Source organism: Tubulanus polymorphus, chromosome 2 (genome assembly GCF_964204645.1).
Source record: "Tubulanus polymorphus chromosome 2, tnTubPoly1.2, whole genome shotgun sequence".
NCBI classification, from domain to species: domain Eukaryota; kingdom Metazoa; phylum Nemertea; class Palaeonemertea; order Tubulaniformes; family Tubulanidae; genus Tubulanus; species Tubulanus polymorphus.
Genome location: NC_134026.1, coordinates 10,275,359 through 10,289,114, shown reverse-complemented (window position 1 = coordinate 10,289,114; position 13,756 = coordinate 10,275,359). Strand labels below are relative to the sequence as shown.

Sequence of the window (13,756 nt, the reverse complement as noted above, 5' to 3'; positions counted from 1 at the left end):
GCTTTGAATGGGTTTCTACTGTCAAGTTGTCTTTGCGACTCTTTTAAAACTCTGTTTGTCTTGAAAACAAGCGTTTCAAAAATTACAAGTAACCGTCCGATATTCAAAACCTGCTGTCAAACCCAGAAACTATACAAAAATTGCTGGATCTTAACAACAGTAATATATGGACTTCAGGCAGCCCAACTCAGGAGTCAGTTGACCGAGTAGTAGCATGATTTTGTTAATATTCTGAAGAATGATTGCCGAAATCCAAGGGTAACCAAAAAAAAAACACAAACCCTGTAAGAAATGGTTTGATAATCAATGCCACCAAAAAAATAACCGAATCCGTAAATTAGGCAAACTAATTAGTGAATTCCGGTCAGATGATACCAGAGCTGATTACTTTAAAGCCAAAAAGGCATACAAAAAAACTTATTAAATCAAAAAAGCTAAAATTCAAACAGGCTCAACTTGATAAACTTAACCAGCCAAATCTACCACCCAGGACATTCTGGTGGAATGCTGTCAATAATCTTGCACCTGGTGGTGATAAGAATAAAACTTATGAAGGACCAAATGCAGCTGCAACTGCAGCATTTTGTTAATATCAGTAAAGGGCAAAAAGATATCAATATAGGCAATAAGCCAATCAATCCTAATACTCCAATATTCCATGAACTTGACCACAGAATTAGTGAACGCGAAATACTTGAAACAATTAATAAACTTAAGAACAACAAATCACCAGGGTTAGATAGCCAACGATCACAATGAATTACTGAAATTCGGACAGGAGGCAATCTCAAAAAGCTTATTACAAATCTTTAACCACATCTACAGTAATGGCATCTTCCAAAGTTCTTGGGCCCAAGGAATAATAACACCCATCCATAAAGGTGGCGCGCCCAATAACCCGGATAACTATTGAGGTATAACGCTGAACAGTTGTCTAGGAAATCTATTCTCCTCCGGATAATCAATAACAGGCTTATCAAATATCTATGTAATAATAAAATTATCAATAAAAAACAGATAGGATTCATGCCGAATTGCAACACCTCGGATCATATATTTACGCTAAAGACCATCATTGACAAGAAATTGCTGAAATCCCAAAAGCTATATACATGTTTTATTGATTTAAAACGAGCATTTGATTCCGTCTGGCACGAGGGACTTATGCATAAGCTAAACGACCTTAATCTTGGGCAACGCTTTCAAAACATAGTATCTAGCATGTACTCAAAAACAACCTGGTGCCTAAAAATCGGTACCAGTATAACGTCTGAAATGTACCCCTCAAGCGTAGGAGTAAGGCAAGGTGACATACTTAGCCCTATCCTCTTTAATATTTTCATAAATGATGTGATCGATATATTTGATGAATTGTGTGACCCTGTTCAATTACATAACTATCTCATAAATTGCCTATTATACGCTGACGATATTTTTTTTATATCTGAGTCCCAAAAAGGGCTCCAATGTTGTCCCGTCGACGTTGGATAAGCTATATACCTATTTTTAGAGTTGGAAACTTGAAGTTAACATTAAAAAAGTAAGGTCATAGTATTTAGTCGAAAAGCTAACATTCCTGTGACCCTAGATTTTAAGTACGGCAATCTAGCATTAGAAATTTGTGAAAGATTACAAATACCTCGGTGTTTTCAACAAAGCAAAAGGTAAATAATGCTAAAGAAGAGCCATGTTCTCAATCCAAAAACTCATTGGTGCAGGTAACTGCATCCCAGAAGTATGTGTAAAACTTTTCGATAATTTGGTGGCACCAATTCTATTGTACAGCTGTGAAATTTGGGTCCCCTCAAAACAGCTCCTAAGGAAAATCTCAAAAACAGGTGTCTTTAATATTGAATTAGCATTTGAAAAAGATGACCACCTTCAGAAACTATTTATCTCATCTTGTAAATACGTACTTAATGTTACACGCCGAGCAACGAACATATGGCTGTAATTGGTGAATTCGGTAAATATCCACTTTATATAGCTCCTTGTGTGCGTCTCCTGAAATTCTAGCATGCTATGCACCAGAAACAGGACAAATTGGTGTACCACGCCACGCAAGAGTCAATCTTGTTAAACTCTACTTGGTATAGCCTCCTCGCAAAACTGGCTGGCATCCTAAACCACTCAGATAGAGAATCCATCTAATTTTAAATCTTTTACCCGAACTAAACATACACTTCAAGAGAGGTATAAATTTTTTTGGCACAAATGGATATCAAATTCCCCAAAACTTGACTGCTACAAAAATCTAATCCTGAATTTACCATGACGTCATTCTTAATGGATCTTAAGCTACCAAAACTGTACAGAACCAACATTTGTAATTTATTTAGGATAAGTAATTACCGTCTTTTGATAGAGCGAGGAAGATAGGGCCTATAGCAATAATAGCAAGAAAAGCATGCTATTCTTTGTTATTTTAGGAGAGTAGAATAGCAAGAATAGCTATCGTAAGGTTTTGTAGAATAGCAAGAATAGCGATAAATACTGCGATTCAGCGCTCCTCTTGCTATTCAGAAATATCGCACCATTATGCATACGACTAAACGAAATTAGATACGATCTAAACAACAAAGCGGTGAGTTGTATATACCCAGATGCCCCAAATTACCAAACTAGAAATTAAACCAAACCAAATTAAAAACTTTTCTCACGGATAAAAAACTACAAGATACAATTGGGGAATACATCTCTCGAGGCTTCTAAATCCTAGATTCTGGTAGTTAATAAGAAACCACTGTTATCCCTCTTATTGTTGTTATTGATGTAAAATGTTTATGCTTTGTAAAAACTACTTGTTCATGCTTTGTAAATACTTGTAGATGCCACTCTGTACATCTCGACCCGAAATGGTGATATCAGTACAATAAAGAGACTTTTTGAATTGAATTGAATTGAATTGAATTGAATTGATCGATCGGTGCACGCTGTTCTAAACGAAACAAAGTATTTAATCGCACCCCGCATTGGACGCTGACTAGAGCATGCGCAGAAGAAATATGCTGTGGCAGATAGAAAACAACGCGCCGTCGTACACTTCCGGGTTGTGATTTTCTCTCAGCACGCATCAATTTATCAATCTGCGCCTTCCTAGAGCGGTACGTACGTAATTAATTGTGCAATATCAGTTTTTACAACAATAGAGAAGGGACAAAATGTCCGCAATACTAAATAATGATATGATGGACAGAGTAGGCCTGGGAGTGGGGCTCTGAGATGCAATCTAAGTCAATTAATAATTATGGATGCATCAAATCCTCTGCATCCACAAAATATGACATTCCGCGCGTTAAAGAAAAATCATTCACAATATGTGCGAATCATAATAATTGGCCAAAATAACCAGGATAATGCTGCGTCATTGAAATGTCCAATGCCTTTATCGAATATAAGAGACACATTGAATTTTCTTTTGTCATCCTTAAAACCCACCACATCTGCGGGGCTTGGATTTTGATATCAGATATCCGAATACAAAATATGGTGAATAAAATTTACCGAATGGTTTGGTGCCTGAATACAACATTCAACATAACACACCTGTGCATGTTTTAGGTTACTACAAAATGGCTGAGAAGAAGCAACTTGTGTTCTCCATAATAAAGTTCCTTGATGATGAAATAACATCGGGAAAGTTAGGTGATGATGCTACAGAGAGTTTAGAAGGTAAGTCAGGTTTGATAGTGGTATAATCAGAAATGGCAATCTCCTTATTTTCATATTTAACCATTTTGCACCTATGATCTGGCCCGGAGCCTCCTTTAGTGTTGTGGTGCAATTTTCTAGGTAGCAGTTCTAGGTGCTAATAATGGATGAATAATCCCAAATTAACTTGGATCATTTTGAGATACCATGGGGATCTGTTGAACTTCTGGAAATCAGGGTACTGACATTTTAAGTATGAAAAGTGGACTGAAAAATAAACTGATTCAGATGGGAGGGTTTGAATAGAATGGATATAAGCCTAAACTCAACCTTAGCCTATGTATGTAGAGTTGTTGAGATTTTAGTTATTCCCTCGCACCTGACTGTGTCTTTAAATTCTAATTTTTGATGATTAGAAATCGCTTTTAATCTTTTAAATTGTGGACATAATGGGTTTATAACTTATTATCTATTCACCATCTTTACGTCAGTGTGGCTATTCTACTAGGATTTGACTTATATTTTTACCATTCCTTGATGATTGTGCTCATATGTTGAATTTGGTTTTCATGCAGTGGCGCGGCAATGTTTAGAAACGGCGTATGGCGTCAGTTTAAGTAGTGCTGATTATCAGAATGACAAAAAACTAATAGATATATTCACAGAAGCCATGGTAAGTGTAGATTCTCATTTGCTGGTGCATTCTAACCATTTCTAAAAATTGTAAAGCTGATATTTTATATTTGTTTTTTTTTAAGATAACCCATCATTAGATTTCCTAGATAAAGTTGGGGGGCTTTGGAGTTCCCTGAGATATTCTGGCCATTTTTGCCATATACATGTTCATGGCTAAATCATAGTTCGGTGAAACTGCATTGTACCTCCTTCTAGATACATATTTCTCAGTTTTGTAAGTTAATGAACTGTTTGGTTATTAAGTTATAAGATAGTCCCTATACTTGTACTATGCAAATTGTTGTCAGCAAGTCAATTCCAACAAATCAAATAAGTTAGTTATTATCGCTGAATCTTAGTCACTGATTGCTTAATTCAACCTCTACTGAATAAATTGGACAAAAAAATGTATCTTAGAATCATATGGTTATTGGATAGGCAAATTCAGCTTATGTAAATCGGTCTTAGTGCTAAATTCGCACGATCTGTCAACCACTAGCTTCACGATCACACACATCTGGGTACTTGATTCAAAGGTGAATTTGTATTTCAGGGTACATCGGCGCAGCCACAAAAGATTCCAACGCTGGCGGAGAAAGCTGAAGCCGAACAACGGAAGCAGGAGGGAAATGATTTGATGAAAGCCGATAAATACATGGAAGCAATGAATTTATACACACAAGCTCTCGACTTAGACCCGACCAATGCAGTATATTATTGTAACAGGTTTGTGTTTGGCCATACTCATCTTCCCCTGGCAGGGATTCGAAGCTGTTGGCATCGAGACCACCACAGCATGAAACCCTGCCACGTTAGCGTGAGTGCGCAGGTACACACGCAGCTTAGACGATGTCATTGTTAGCCAATCAGAAATTAGGTTAAATTTTAGACCATGATTTCCAGCATATCTCAACAAAGATATTTATATCAATCAAGCTTTGGAAAATACGAAGCCCGTCAAATACAGCAATTCACTTTTGCCCAGAAGATTCAACTAGGCTCCACTGTAAATGGTCTTGAATAGAACAATAGATAGACAATTCTATGTACCACTTAATATTCAAAAGCATCTTGTGATACAGCCACATACCGTATTTTCCGGCCAATAAGCCGATTTTCTAGCCTCAGATTTTTACCCAAAATATCGTGATCGGCTTATTGGGCGGATACGATCTGACATAAAAAATCACTTCCCGATCTATGCCACTCTAATGCTCTCAATGATCGTCAAAATCAAGAAAAGTGGTCGATATTTATTTGAGGTCATTATTTACTACCAATTATAATCTAATTTGAACTATTTTATTTTTACTTTGATTGTTCCATCACCACACAGCGGCAATGGTATACATTTATATAACGCGCGAGTTCATCGTACTTCCACGTGTCAGTTCATACATTAGTATATATGCAAATCAGCAGTGAGCTGCGTACTGCGTGTATGGCTGTGTGTATAGTAATCAGCTGAGTGAGTCTATATATAGCACAGTCACTCGGCGATGATAGTATATACAGCACTCTCACACATCGGCGGGCGCTACTGTCAGCCTCTTAAATCGTCAATTATGACGAACTAATTGACAAATCAGTGAATTAAAATCTTTGATGAAGGGCCTCGGCTTATTGGGCGAAGCTCTATGAAATCCATGTATTTTAGGCTAAAAAACTGCCCTCGGCTTATTGGCCGGAAAATACGGTTGTATGAAATATCCCCCTCTGCAGAGATTTGAAGCTGATGGAATCGTGAGACTCGAATAAGTGTTTTAATAAAATGAATAAACTGTTGTCATGAAAATTGCTTAGCTATTAGTTTCATTGTCATGTTGCAAAATTGAAAATTGTTTTATTCGAAGTGTTTAGTTATTGAAGTGTTTAGTTAGACTGTTATGTTTTGCAGAGCTGCTGCGCATAGTAAACTAGGAAATCATAAAGCAGCAATAGATGACTGTCGGCAAGCTCTAGATATCGAACCCGATTATAGTAAAGCATACGGTCGTATGGGGTAAGTGAGATTCTACTGTATGGCATTAAGAATATGACCCCAAGTCCGACGTGATCATCAAATGGTGCATTTATTCATGAGTATTCCTATAGTTTAGATATTATGCTGACATTGGCTAACAATATCAGAGGCGGATCTAGAGGCTGATTTTGACAGAGCTGTAACATCACAAAAGGACACTTTGATGTCCAAACAGGCAATCACACACCGAAATGTCGTTGTTGAAAAAGGGCCCTTGAAAATTTGATGCGCTTGTAAAAATCTCACTAGTCCTCCTAGATTTGCCCATTGATACGATAGCATGCACTATTTCGACTTCTATCAGACTTTGGCTAAATAATTCACTACAAAACACATAAATGCATTTTTCCATATAAGATTTTAAAATGGTTGCAACAATTTAGTTTAAACTTTGACTATTTCTCAATTCCTATTAAGATAGACCTCAAAGACTGGGTTCTAAATATTTGAGTAAACCAGGGAGGGAACTCGGTAAAAAGTCAATACTTGTTGTTTTGATATGCTTAGCTATTCATAAGGGTTGCTTGGTCTTAAAGGATTTTGTCTGAAATTTCCGATTTCATGTTATCGTCATCGTTGCAGTTTTCTCCTTTTTGATTTGTTTGTAGTCTGGCATATACGGCTTGTTTTGAGTACGAAAACGCGCGCGAGTGCTACAAAAGAGCATCGGAACTTGACCCGGGCAACGAAACATATCACATGAATCTACGAGCAGCCGAACAGAAACTAGAGGAAATAAATCTTACAGATGTAAGTACTCATGATAACGATGAATTTGATTTTGCTATAAGGACTAGTCTTTGCTCTTCGGCCAACATGTAAAAACATGTATTCTCTAAAAGTTGAATGCCTGAATTTAAAAAGAAATGGTGTTCAGTGATCTCAAAAACGAGTCCTTTTTCAAATTCATGGATTGATTAGATGCCACTATTTAGGATGTACTGATATGTGATTAGTGACCATTTAGTCGATCATTATACAAACAGTCAGGCTAGGTAGGTCTACATGATGCATAATTGTTCCTGGATGGGGAAGTGTATATTACTTGTATCTGAAATTGAATGTTCTCTTACACATGTTGACAGTATCACCAATCTGTGTCAATTGGGTAGTGGCACTGCTACTGAAGCAGTTCGGAATTAGTAAATACTCAGTTGAAGCACTTCGATTTCTGCTACATTTCGATAAAAATTGATCAAAAATTTTTCCCTTATGTACGTGAATTGTCAATAGAAAAAAAATATACCAAATGCCGTGTAGAAAGGACAATATTATCCAGGAGCCTTAAGAGTCCGTTTTGAATCTAAAATAAAAATCTAACTAATTTTGACTACATACAACTGACTATATAGCAGATATAGTCGTTACGCTATCTGCTGCTTGCGAGACAGTACCTCATTGAATTGGCTACATCATAGCAATGACCCCCCCCCTCCGGACAACTGCCCCCCCTGACGATTGCCCCCCAAATTAAATCTTTTTAATCTTAAAGTAACGCAGATATTTACTTCAAATTAATTAGACAAAGTGAACTAATTCTAGCTATTTACTCTAGGACTGCTTTAAAGTTTTTGATTGGCTAAAGTAACACGAAAACTAATTCCAATAAATCAGCCAACGTTAACTAATGTGGACAAGTGGACTTATTAAGTTTCCTTCAATTTGATAAGTGAATTATAATTACACAAGGACTAGTTTAAAGTTTTTGATCTGCACTCAACATCAGTAATTCTGTATCTTAGTATTCAAAAATATACAAATGAATTTCTAAGTAAAGTATTTAGGTGGTGTTAATCCAAATCAAAAAGGATTTTATTCGGGGGGGGGGGGGCAATTGTCGTAGAATCGTTGTGATTATATCAGTTCTCTACTTCACGTTGTAGACGCCGAGTAATCCACCTGCTGGAATGGGTGGATTGGATTTTTCCGCTCTGATGAGTAACCCTTCAATTATGAGTATGGTAAGTAATATGCATATCTTAGATTATCATTATCATTGTATGTTGTCACTGGCTCCTCTGGGCTTTGACCACGATGGTATATGATAAATGATAGAAAATCACCGTTATCTACACCACAACATTTCTTGCCCCTTATATCAAATGGCAATGTAAAAAGAATTTAGGTTGTGTTATGTAATGTTCAATGTCATTATTTCAACCGATTGATGAAATTCATTGCTGGTATTTTAGGCACAAAATCTGATGTCAAGGCCAGAAATGCAGGATATGTAAGTACACCCAGTAGTTGGCATTATTTGGGTGACATGAAGTTGTAGTCGTTTCGACGCTGAATATTGATGATCACGAGTTAATACTATGTATGCAAACTACAAGGTATCTCGTTCCTGTTCTTCCATCATTGTCCCTATTTAGTTATCTCGTATTCACGTTTTGAAAACTTGCTGACTATTATAGCTCGATTGCTAACTATGAGATAACTGGTAGTACAACAGGAAGCAGCACTGTATCAACACAGTGGCAGAGAACATGCTGGCTCAACTCCGTTTTTAGCCCACTTGGGACTTTAGTCCTAGCGGGCTATTGCGTTCACTTTTCGTCCGTCCGTTCGTCCGTCCGTAGACGGAATCCAGTTATTTTGGGAAGTTTTGAAGACACTTCAAGGTAATGTCTTGATATTTGGGTTACACATGTATCTACCCTAGACACATCTTCAGCCCAAAAACTGGCCCTATCAGAATCAAGATGGCCGACTGGCAGCCATTGTTGTTCACCAAAATCAGCACTTTTTACACATTTTTGAACTTATTGAGGGAAATTTTGAAGACGCTTTGATCAATTACCTTGATCTTTCGGATATATGTGAATCCCCCCAGGGCCCATCAGCATAACAAAAATTGGGTCGATCGGACTTAAGATAACAACTTGAAACAGATTAATTAATACCTGTTCTTGGACGCGATGTGAATCAACATCTGTACTACGTTACCACCTGTATTGCGATAGATATGGAGATGATCGTAAGAATTGGTAGCGTGCCAGTCGCGCTAGTTCTCGGCTGTCTTTAATACGAATAGTCAATTGAATGGATGTAGGCGGAGCTATAGACTTGTCACTGCACATCAAACCCACGTGTTTTTAAATTCTCTCAACTGGGAAGGAGGCTTTACTTGGTCTACTACAGTACGATGTTTTAAAGATGACAAGTCAAATCTCCCGGGGATATGAGGTTTTGATTGAAATAACAATAAAAACCTGTCAGATATGGTACATATATACAATGTTTATTCAACGTAGATTAGTATAAGAAGGATAATTTGAGCCCACGTGTCAGCAACAATTTTTTTCTATGACAAAATTTGCCTTATATACCTCGGAAATCGCATACCTCAGAAAAAATTTTCCAGTCCCAAGAATTCCGAGGTAAGCGGAGTCTACTGTAATTCTGTCTTGCCCGCGTGTGGTGTATAACATTAAGATTGTCCCAGGATTAAATCTCTGTAAGCTACATTTTCAGGACAATGCATATGCATGAAATATATAACTTCTGTTGAACAATAATTAAAGAATGCACATTAAAGGTCCTAGTAATTTTCCACAGTATAACCTGCTGGCTCTAACTCGCCCCAACATCTGCCTTACTCATCAGCCAGCCTAGTGCGCCTTTTCAACGCGACCCCCTAACTTGTTGCCTCTGTGGGGAAGATTGAGGGACTGGTATCAGTAAGTAAAGGAAGAATAGGATTTCTAATATTAAAAGGTACAGTGGATCTAAGGAATAACACTGAAAATTGTGATTTTGTCGCTTGTAGGATGACCGGGCTTCTGCAGAATGCGGGACAAGGAGAAAGTGGAGCTGCAAGTGGTATGGGAAATCTTTTCAGGACGTAAGTAACCACAAAACTGTTCAGTACAATCAATATAAACAGAGCAAACATTTGAAATTGTGACTGTCTCTTTTCAGGACTTATCAATTGGCTCAGCAGATGCAGCAACAAAATCCTGAACTAGTCAATCAATTACGGACACAAATGAATGAAAATGGTTCATCTTCATCAAATGATCCTAATAATCAAGGTTTGTATAAAAGCCCTAAATTCTCCTAGACATAGGATGGGGCTGTCCTTAAAGTATGTATGTTCAAGATGCCATTTCTTTGGCTGTGTAGTGCATTAACATAGATTGACGTGCGTATCTTATGTTGTATGTACAGGGATGTGGTATGTGGCAGTCTAAAGCATGTTATCCTAAGTTACGTCCATATGACTCTGTGTTATCTCGTGTAACGCATCATCTTGTGGTTACCCTCCCTCCCTATCTCCCTCCCGACCCTGCCTCCCTCACTCCCTCTCTCCCCTCGAAACATTTTTAGTCAACCCTACTCCGACATTATTAGCTCAAAATTAAGTCATGAAATAACTGCTCTCATGTTGTTTGTAGTGAACCTCCAATAAACCGCTGCCCCCACCTAATGCCTGGTCTTTCTGAAAATGGAACGTCAGTATTTTGTCTCAGAACAAGTCAAAATTAACCTTTGATATATTGCCATACGCTCCATACCACCAAAATTCTTAAAAGGTACAGATTTGGAGGGTATATCAGGGATTGACTGTAAATGCATCGTGAATGAATTGCCTTTTCATTCTCATTTCAGGTAGTCCAGAGAATAGTTAGATACATCGATTAGGAAATATTGTAAAATTATATATTGCGGTATTGCGGACTATGGATGGATGATATTTTGTACGAACTGTGATGGTTTTTGGGTGATGTAACTTCTTGTATGTCTGATGAGGATTCAAACTTAAAATGTACAAAGAAATAAGGCGAAATGATGTATGACGACTTAACTTCCATTTCACAAATATCGTATTAATATTAATGTTCCTGGTGCAGTTCTGAGTAGTTAAAATTTTCTTTTTTAAATATGACTGATCTCCTTCATTCGGTGTGGTTTTTTATGCGGGCTTTTGAATAGTGATCAATATGCTTAGCGCAAGGGACCGTTCATTATGTACGTATGCAAGCCCTAGGTAGGACCTCAATGGCAAAAGCGTACGATCTGCGTACAAAGTTAGGTAGCTATTTACACAAACCGTACGTGCTTAATAAATCAAAGTGCACCAATTTCTACTGTATAATCTCATGTTACCCAGGCTTCTCATTTAGGTAGTAGTTCAGCCATGAGTCTGTAACAATATAATGAATTCCCTTTTTAAAAGGGTGCATCCTAGTAAATCCCTTCAAGAGGGGCAAGCTTTATGGCGCGATAATTAAAGTCTCAAACATTAAAATTTATTTATACTATAATAAACGGACCGGTAGACTACTAACAGGTGTTTGTTTATGTTTTATACTACATGATCAGTCATTGGTCGTCGGTAATATAGTACAATGTGTACACAAGGAAGGACCTTGAAAAAGGGTCCTATTTTTTACGTGCGTAGTTAATGAACGGTCCCCGAAACCCTGAATACATTTAGTTGGTAAATGTGTGGTATTGTGCCTAACATTTTGAGGTCGGCCAAAAGCGATTGCAAGTACTGGCAACTGCAATAGTATATGCTCGAATGCGTTGCCATCTACTGGTATTACAGTTCTTGTAATTCGGATTATTGGAGACCGATGAAAAGGATTCCTTTCGTAAGAAGTAAGGATCACAAACATCATATTTTACTTACATTTTATGTATAGGTGGAACGCAAACAATATCTGGATTACATCGAAATCTGGATTCAATGCATGAATTATTTTGAAGTATACGTGTGTAACATTTGTGATTCTGGATCCAGGGGATTATTTGTTTTTAACAGAGAAAGCGGGAACAAGAATTGGCCAAAAACATGGCTTACAATTATTGATGATAATTGAAATATTTAAAACTACAGTTAAAGTCCTTTATAATGCCACTAATGGGTAAAATGAAAACATGGCATTATTACGAATTTGACATTATGAAGAATGGTATTTTCATTGAATTTGAGTTAGATTGAACAAATCCGTTCTCTGGAAAACTTTGGCATTAAGTGAATTAAAAAGTGGCTCTTATTAAGTGGCATTAAAAAGGATGGCATTATAATAGACTTTGCTGTACAATATTTTAAGGGAAATAGGGATTGGTGGACTTCAGGGAGTCTTTGAATTTGGCTAAAATGCCGGGGGTTGTATATCAATAGTCTTGAAAACATGTGAACTTTGTTTTGATTTATATAGTCAGTGATTTATAGTCAGTGAGGCTATGAACAAGTTAATCTGAAAATATATTTCATATATGTTCACAATGCAGATGGCCTTAGAAGAAATGTTTAAAAAAATATCTGAATTTTTCTGGCCATTGAGAAAGTGACCTGAACTGGTCAGTGACTTATTGAGTGCCCGAATATGATGAATACCAGATTGAAATACTACTCAAGGTTTTGTAGACAAATCTTGCTACACAAACAACATTTCTCTTCATGGCTGTAAGGCTGTTGCTGTGTACTTTTAAGAACTACCAATTATTTCAATGCGAATATTTCATTTGCATCAACGCAAAATTGTGTGTTAATGGTGCCGTACATCAGTTAGGTAAATCCCGTGTTGTGAATGGGATTATGTACGATGTTTTTATTAGTTAACTATTAGAAGACATTTTTAGCGCATTTTATCATGTGTTCTAGACTGGGAACATTTCCTTTTTTTAAACGTAAGTAGATAACGTGTCCCACAGGTTAGTATTACGAATTGTGTTAGTGAACCATAGTACTTTACAGTAGAAAATCGTTACTTAAAAAGAATATCTATAATACAAGTATCATTCTTGTACTTCTTACGCGTTTTGAGTTGGTTTAAAATAGAAGACATTCCATAGCGACAGAGAATTTAGCAAATGGGATATGGATCTTATTTTGATTATTGTGGAAGATAGATTTAAGAAGAAGCCACTATCCAGACCATATATCTGAACCCTTCAAATGTATCAAACCGAAATATTCCAGTATGGAAACCAGGCAAATTGCCAATCTGCCAGTCACTTATGTATGTCGTGGTCTCAAGTGTCATTTTGAAGTTTGGTGATAAGCTTTTTGCCGGATAGAAAGTGCACACCCCATTCCAGTGAGATGTTAATCAACTGGACTGGCAGATTATTGATGATATTTGACACCAGTGCTCTAGCACCCAGTTTTACCACGTCTGAGCCGGGCATTGTTTGCCCAGTGATCCGGCAAACTGTGGAAAGCGATGTACACTAAAAACTCATTTATCTTAGACGCGTGTTAAAACTGACTTCTTCTTTGTCATAGGAAATGATAACTCTTATTTATTGTAATACAAATGTATGAAGAGATAAGAGACTGTAAGAATAAATATGAATATTTATACATGTATTGATGATTAGCGATTATGTATGACGCTCGTTGTGTCAAATTTTCGTCTGGTTCTCGCGTTATGGTGGTGTGTTGATGCA

At 37.1% G+C, this 13,756-nt stretch overlaps 1 protein-coding gene across 2 annotated transcripts; it reads left to right on the top strand.

The window, feature by feature from the left end:
* Window positions 1-3,005: 3,005 nt before the first annotated feature.
* LOC141899370 (small glutamine-rich tetratricopeptide repeat-containing protein alpha-like) lies at window positions 3,006-13,756 on the top strand. 2 transcript variants are annotated; one of them, XR_012618621.1, is made up of 12 exons: window positions 3,006-3,104; window positions 3,562-3,672; window positions 4,227-4,324; window positions 4,880-5,052; window positions 6,224-6,328; window positions 6,958-7,099; window positions 8,233-8,310; window positions 8,542-8,579; window positions 10,122-10,196; window positions 10,274-10,386; window positions 10,750-10,887; window positions 10,964-10,997. XR_012618621.1 is itself a non-coding variant. In XM_074785624.1 (11 exons), exons 2-11 carry the CDS (start codon window positions 3,573-3,575, stop codon window positions 10,981-10,983), a joined length of 942 nt encoding a protein of 313 aa, XP_074641725.1. In that variant the 5' UTR covers window positions 3,006-3,104; window positions 3,562-3,572; the 3' UTR covers window positions 10,984-13,756. The 2 variants fall into 2 exon arrangements, 1 of the variants encoding a protein (XP_074641725.1); XM_074785624.1 differs by lacking the exon at window positions 10,750-10,887 and having other exon boundaries at window positions 10,964-13,756.